Source organism: Suricata suricatta, chromosome 15, assembly GCF_006229205.1.
Source record: "Suricata suricatta isolate VVHF042 chromosome 15, meerkat_22Aug2017_6uvM2_HiC, whole genome shotgun sequence".
NCBI classification, from domain to species: Eukaryota; Metazoa; Chordata; class Mammalia; order Carnivora; family Herpestidae; genus Suricata; species Suricata suricatta.
Window position 1 is genome coordinate 77161980 of NC_043714.1, and position 6445 is coordinate 77168424.

The 6445-nt window shown below is 64.9% G+C and overlaps 1 protein-coding gene and 1 long non-coding RNA gene across 2 annotated transcripts in view; one reads left to right on the forward strand and one right to left on the reverse strand.

Annotated features, from left to right (window-relative positions):
- Positions 1-578: 578 nt before the first annotated feature.
- GML (glycosylphosphatidylinositol anchored molecule like) overlaps positions 579-6445 on the forward strand; it is a 15429-nt gene continuing 9562 nt past the window's right edge. Inside the window, exons 1-4 of the mRNA XM_029924052.1 lie at positions 579-599; positions 1076-1163; positions 2484-2550; positions 3107-3214. Of these exons, the coding sequence (XP_029779912.1) occupies positions 2487-2550; positions 3107-3214 (172 nt within the window). The 5' untranslated portion in view covers positions 579-599; positions 1076-1163; positions 2484-2486. The remainder of the gene's footprint in view (positions 600-1075; positions 1164-2483; positions 2551-3106; positions 3215-6445) is intronic.
- On the reverse strand, positions 4748-6319 carry LOC115279502. Its single transcript, XR_003903471.1, has 3 exons — positions 6149-6319; positions 5303-5843; positions 4748-4927 (listed from the first exon to the last, which is right to left on the reverse strand). It is a non-coding gene; the product is annotated as an uncharacterized LOC115279502 (long non-coding RNA).

The window sequence follows — 6445 nt, forward strand, 5'->3', positions numbered from 1 at the left end:
TTGGGCACTCCGGACACAGGCCTTTCCACCCCGCACTCCTGCCCACATCTTGGGGGATGTCATCTGGGGCTCCTCCACCCTGGACTCACCCGAGGTTCCCGCGCCCCCCACTGCTTCCCCTGATGCAGTCCCTGACCCTGACCTCAGGAGCAGCTTGGGGAAAGCACGGGGACATTGTCCACGCAGATGTGTCCAGCTCCTACAGGCGATGGACAGAGGTGGGCCGCGGCGCCGTGATGCCTTAGATGCCAGCTGCCTGACTTTCGCCATGGCCGCAGTGCTGCCAGAACCTTCCGCTGCCCGCGCCCCGCCCCGCCCCACCCCGCGACTTCAGGCAGCCCTGAGGCCAGACCCTGACACTCTGCTGCAGGATGCTCCCCCAGGTCCCTGGCTGTGTTGCTTCTGCACCTCGGTCTGGCGGGGAGGCGGAGAGATTTCCGTCCAAGGTCCAAGGGACTTGTGGACTCATCCAGAGCCCTTTTCTGAGCACAGAGCACAAGAGGGGAGGCCAGGAAGGAGAGGCAGGAAATCCTCGCGTTTGCAAATTAAGGACCCTCCCCCCACCGTTCCCAGTCTGAAACAGTATGTAGGACAGCGAGGTGAGGAGCAAGGGACAGAAGGAAACCTGTGGGAAAGCCCAGCGTGGGAAGGAAACACAGGTGTGCAGGCCGAGGTCAGCTTGGGAAGGGGAGGGGGAGGGGGAGGGTCGCAGTCAAGGACCTGGTTTTCATTCTGGAAAACTCAAGAAGCAACATCAAATCCAGCGGACATCAAATTCAGCCCCGCACAAAGGGCCTGGAGGAAGAAAGCTCAGAAACTGCTGGGGTTGGGGGGTAAGAGTTCCAGGTGGGTCCGGGAGGGGCGGGGACTCCACAGGGGGGACTCCAGGACAGTGGCAGCACCCTGTGTGCCAGCAGGACCCTGCCAGGCTGACGGCCCCACCCCCACCCCCATTGCTCTCCGCAAGCACCGCCCACGCCAGTCTAAGGACACGCCCCGAGCCACCCCCCCCCCCACCCCCCCGCCTTCTGGATCCTAAAACGCCTCCGTCCTGTCCCCTCACCCTCCACCCTAGTGGGACTAGCCCAGGCCTTCTGGAACCTTCGAGGTCCCCCACGCGTCCAACCTTCTCCAAATTAACTTCTGTGTCACCCGTCTGTGAGGTAAGCCCCGAACCTTCTGGAACCTCTGGCGGCTCCCGGCTACCTGAGAGTGGGGCCTTCACTGCTTGCAGAACCTTCTAGATTCCAAGTGTGTGTGTGTGTGTGTGTGTGTGTGTGTGTGTGTGTGCGCACGCGTGGCGCGGGGCCTGCCGGGAGTTGGGCGCCCACCAACGGAGACCTGCCCCGCCCCCTTGCGGACTCGCGTTCCGTTTGCGTTTGCGGGAAGGGCGGCTGTGGCCGGCAGTCTTTCCTCTCACCCATCTCTCCCCACTGGCTTCAACGCTACGGCCAGCCAGGGTTCTAGAAGGTTCTCCGGGGTCTCCGTGGGGGCACATGGGGACAGAGGGCGCTGGGAGCCTGCGGGGCTGTTTTCGATAGGGAAAAGGAGGTGGCGAGGGTGAGAGGCGGACCGACCCCATCTAAGGGGCACCTTGGTCAGCTGACCCTGGCCCTCAGCTGGGGGCTGTCCAGCTGTTCGGGTCCTTGCCTGGTGGGGACCCAGCGCGTGAGGTGGCACCGCCCACACAGGTGCCATACCGCCCTTTGGCAAGTGCTTTCCCCAGACAGGTGGTGCCACTCCAACGGAGGGCCATTCCCTCTTCTGGCCGGTGCTCCCCACACAGGCGCTCCCCATCGGCCAGTGCTCCCCAGCAGGACACCCCCCTCATACTGTTGTTCCCCCAGCAAGGCCACTCCTCAGGCTGTTGTTCCCGAGGCAGGGCCCGCCCTGGCCGGTGCTCCCCCAGGAAGGTTCCCCTCAGGCTGCTGTACCCCCAGGCAGGGCCCCCCCAGGGAGGGCCCCCCAGGCCAGTGTTCCCCCAGGCAGGGCCCACAGGTGGACACCCTCCCCATACAAGGGGCCGCTTCCTCAGGCAGGTGCACCGCCAGACACGGGGCACCCCAACCAGAGCCCGAGCAGGACCCCCCAACCCGCCCCCAGACATGCAGCCACCCTCTCTTCAGGCAGGGACCCCCCCCAGACAGGTACTCCCATGAGATGAGAGGGAGCCCCAGTCTCGGGAGCGCAGACACCCCCACCCTCAGGCAGGACCAGCCCTGGAGCCGAGCCCTGAGCGCTGATGGGCAGCCCTGACCCTGAAAGGCAGATGGGCCTCGGGGGAGACAGCACTTGGGGCGGGGGGGGCCGTTTCTCCTGGGGACCCTGGGCCCTAGACTAGGGGAGCCGATGGGCCCTGCGGGAACATGGTGCTGAGCCAGGCACTGCCAGGGGACTGGGGGGCCGTCCTGGGGCAGAGTGCCCGGGTCTGGGCCCGGCGTGGGGTCCCCGGGGCTCCCCACCCACAACTCTTGTTCCTGTAGGCGATGCTGCTGGTCTGGGCCTTGCTCCTAGCCGTCTGGGTGCCTCAGGGCACATCCCCTGCTCGCTGTGAGTATCTGTCCCCTCGCTGTTTTGGGGCCATAAGAATTAACGTCATCCACGGTCCGGGGAAGGGGCTGAGAGGGATTTCTGCGGTCTTAGGCGGCTGGGTCCTCTGTTGTCCGAGCAGTTGGTGGGCACCAGGGCCTTTGGAAGGGTCTCCAGACTGAGATCCGGGAAGGAGTTTCTAGCTGCGGCCCTCCCTCAACAGGGGAGGGCAGCGGTGGCGAATCCTTGGGCGTCTGGGGGGCACAGGCCTCTCCCGACTGGGAGATGCCCTTGGGGAGATGAGCCGGCGTGTGCGGGGCGCCGGGTCCCCTCGCCGGCCGCCTGGCCGTGCTCCCTGGTGCCCGTCTCGGGGAACAGGGTCCGCTCCTGCGTGGACCCGCTCTCTGCCCAGAAGCCAGCCTGGCCAGAGCGGAGCCCTCTGGGGCCGAGCCGAGCAGGCCTCTGGAAGGCCTCAAGGCAGGGGGGGGGGGGCTGCAGGGGGAGGGCACAGGCAGCAGGTAACAGGGCGGAAGGTGCAGCACGGGGCGGGGGGCCAGACGCTGCTTATGTTTCTCAGGGACCTATAACCTCAAATGCCACGACTGTTGGACCATCAACACTTTTACTTGCCCACAAGTAAGAAAGTGCGAGTATGAAGTCAGGCGCTGCATGACCGTCTCTATTCGTGAGTACCTGCTCGGCCCTCCTGCAGGCTGGGCATTGCAGGGCGCGGGGCGGACCTGTGGTTCCCGGGACCCAGCCCCGTGTTCCCTGGCCTGCTCTGTCCCGGGCCCGGGAGCACTCCCCAGGCTGTAGGCTCGGCCCCAGGTGAGGGCGGTGTGTGCCATCCTGGAGAGCCGGGTCCCTGCGAGATTGAGCTGTCAGGGTACACGTGCACCAGGGGGGTGGCCCCACTCTAGGCCTCCGCCCCTGTCAGTCCTGGGTCGTGGTGTTGATGACCCTGTGTACCCTAGGGGGTTCCTTGCTGCCCGTTGGACTCAGGCCGTCACTCTGGCTCTCACTCAGAGGCTCAGGTGCCCTGACAAAGGTGTCCCACTCCCCGGGGCCCTAAGCTGCCGCACACGAAAAGCCAGAGGCCGCTGACCATCCGACGAGCCGGGAGGCTGCGGCCAGCACAGGGAGTCCGAGGCCTGTCATCTGGCCCCTGTCCTGGCTCGGTGTCTCTTCGCACCTTCAGGAGCCATTCTACGTTCCAAGCTGCCTGCAACATGGCCCTCTTCCTGGCTTCTCTCGGGGGTACCAGCTGCCCCACCCTGCGGGCATCTCCGCTCTGGGATCCGGAAAGAGCCAGGATCCGAGCCGTGTTCCTGCCCGGGCACCTGGTCTCAGCCTACAGACTTGCAGCGATGTGGCGGGACTGGCCCTCCCAGGGCTGTGATGATGGAGGACGTCCTCAGCGGGGTCCTGGGGGCTTTGAAGCCACGGGGCTGCCTCTCTTGGGTCCTGAGCTTTCCAGGGCGCACAGCCAGGTCGTGGGTGTCAGGGATGGGCCGCGCCGGGTCTGCTGGTCTTCGGCTCCAGCGGGGCTGACTAGGGGTTCTGGGCCCCATCTTTCCGGGGGAGCTTCACACACGAGGGTAACACTGTAAAGCACGAGAAGAGGAGAAACCAGAGACCCCGGTGGGACCGTGAGCCCTGTGAAGGGAGGCTTGGACGGCAGCGGAATGGGGTGTGTGGGCTCTGTATCCGGTCCCCCGGCTGGCGCTGGGTGACCCCAGATCGCCGTCTTTGAGATGGGTGCCTGGGCGGTCAGAGCTCGTCAGGCACCTGCTTTGCAGGAGGAAAGAGGCCACCATCAGGGATAGAGACGGCACCCCTGCGAGTCCCTGTGGGTGGTGCGATGCCACCCTGGAGGGCTGCTCCTGAAGGGGGAGGGGCTCTGGTTCCAAGCCTCTCACCCTGGTCCTCCGGGTTCTAGCTGGCCCAGCGAGAACTGGCGTGAGGTCTGCAGGGCTGCGGCGGAGCGGACGGTGGCGCTGGAAGGTCGTCAGGGTTCTGCCGGGATGGGCACCGGGGCCTCCAGCGTCTCCTCACTTCATCCTGCTGTGTGTCGATCCCACCGTCCCCGTGGCCCGCGGGCTGTTCCGGAGACCACAGCAGTGGCCTGGCGAGGGCCTGCACAGGGGACAGGCGTGACCGGGAGCACCTTAGGGCATCTGCACGAGCACTCCCGCTGCAGGGGCCGCACCCGGAGGGCGGAGGGCGGAGAGCGGAGAGCGGCAGAGCAGCGCGGCGTCCGGATTGTCCTGCCGACCGCCCCTTCCCCCTGCCCCGCCTGTCTCAGCGCCTAACGCACCTGGTTCTGGCCTCTCCCTCTCTCTGCCAGCCTCCCAGGTTAATAGAAACGCCATTAACAGACGGTGGGCATCTTCGGTCACTAGGGAAATTAAAATTGAAAACACGATTAGGTGTCTGTAAACAGAGTGACCGAAGTAAAGGCAGTGGCCACACCAAATGCTGGCCGAGATGCTGAAGAAACCAGATTTCCAGTGTGGCCGGTGACAGTGAAACATGGGCCAACAGTTATGGGGATAACAGTTTATGAAAAACACAGCCTGCAGCTCCGTCCGTCCCCGGATGTGCCTCTGGGGCTCCCCCCACCCGGGGAGAGGAACGTCGCACGTGGGAACCCGAGCGTGGTTGTTTGTCGCAGATTCACATGTAGACCCCGAGCCCGGGAGCCTCACGGACATCCTGCAGCGCCTAACGGGTAAGGACACCCCAGTAAGTCCGGCCCGTGGCTAGGACTCACCAGGAAATCCACGGCTGCCGCTCCATCATCCTCGGTGGCTGTCTGGGGACACACGGCGAGCGAGAAAGGGCCGGCTCCAGAGGTCACAGTCCATGCTTCCTCTTAAAGAACATTCTAGAAGAGACCAACTTCAAGAAGTGGACCCCAGAATGGTTTTGGGGGTCCCAGTGTCCGGCATTTGGGTGGCAGAGAGGTGGTGTGTCCGTGGGAGGGATGGCAGTGGTGTGAGCCTGGCCTCCTGGTCTTCACCGACACCGCGGTGACAGCCGGGCCCCAGGTGTGCCTCCACGCTGGGGGCTGGCCACGTGTCACCGCGGAGGTGACCGAGTCCAGTAACACGGGCGCCTTGGCATTTCCTGCAAATGTGGTGAATACACGCTACCAGGAGTGAGACGCCGCACAGGGGAGCCGTGTGAGATGCAGCATCTCTTCAGCGACGTCAGTGTTAAAATGGCTACACGTGTGAGCGGGTGGTTTCCAGAACCCAGAGAAATCACTGCGTTCTGCTCGATGGAGGCTTTACACTGGGAACAGCAAACCCCTGAAGATAAGATGCAGAACGGGGTGCACGACGGAAACAGCACCCCCAGGGCGCTCACCCGCAGGCTGAGGCGCGGCGGGTGCGGAGACCAGGCAGCTGCTGTGCGGCGCCAGCTCGGGGCCGAGGTGCTCGGGGCCGCCAGCCTAGAAGATGCTAGTGTCGAACCCACCATGCCCCGTGATGCAGGGGGAAGGGACACACCGACATGTCCCCCACACCGGTAGGTAGGGGCACAGTCACAGTGTGGTCATTAGCGCCTCTCTGCCCACGGCTTCCGGGAGCTGGAGCAAGGACCCCAGACTTACCAGAGCTGCATGGCCGGGGTGGACCACGGCTGCCTGTAAAGGATCAGAAGCCTCCCTGCTGTGCTCCGAGGGCCACCTGGGGCTCGTGGCAAGTGCCCTGCAGTGCCTGTGACGGGCTGGGAGTGGCCACGGGGCAAGTAAGCAGAGGGACCTCTCCCGCTAGACGCCGCTGGGGACGGGGGCTGCCCCGTGGGCTCTCATTGCCACCCTCTGCTGCGGGAGGCCTGGAGGACGCCGTTCACAAAGGAGGATTAGGATGACACGTGACAGCAGAGCCACGATGGCCAGACGCACGGT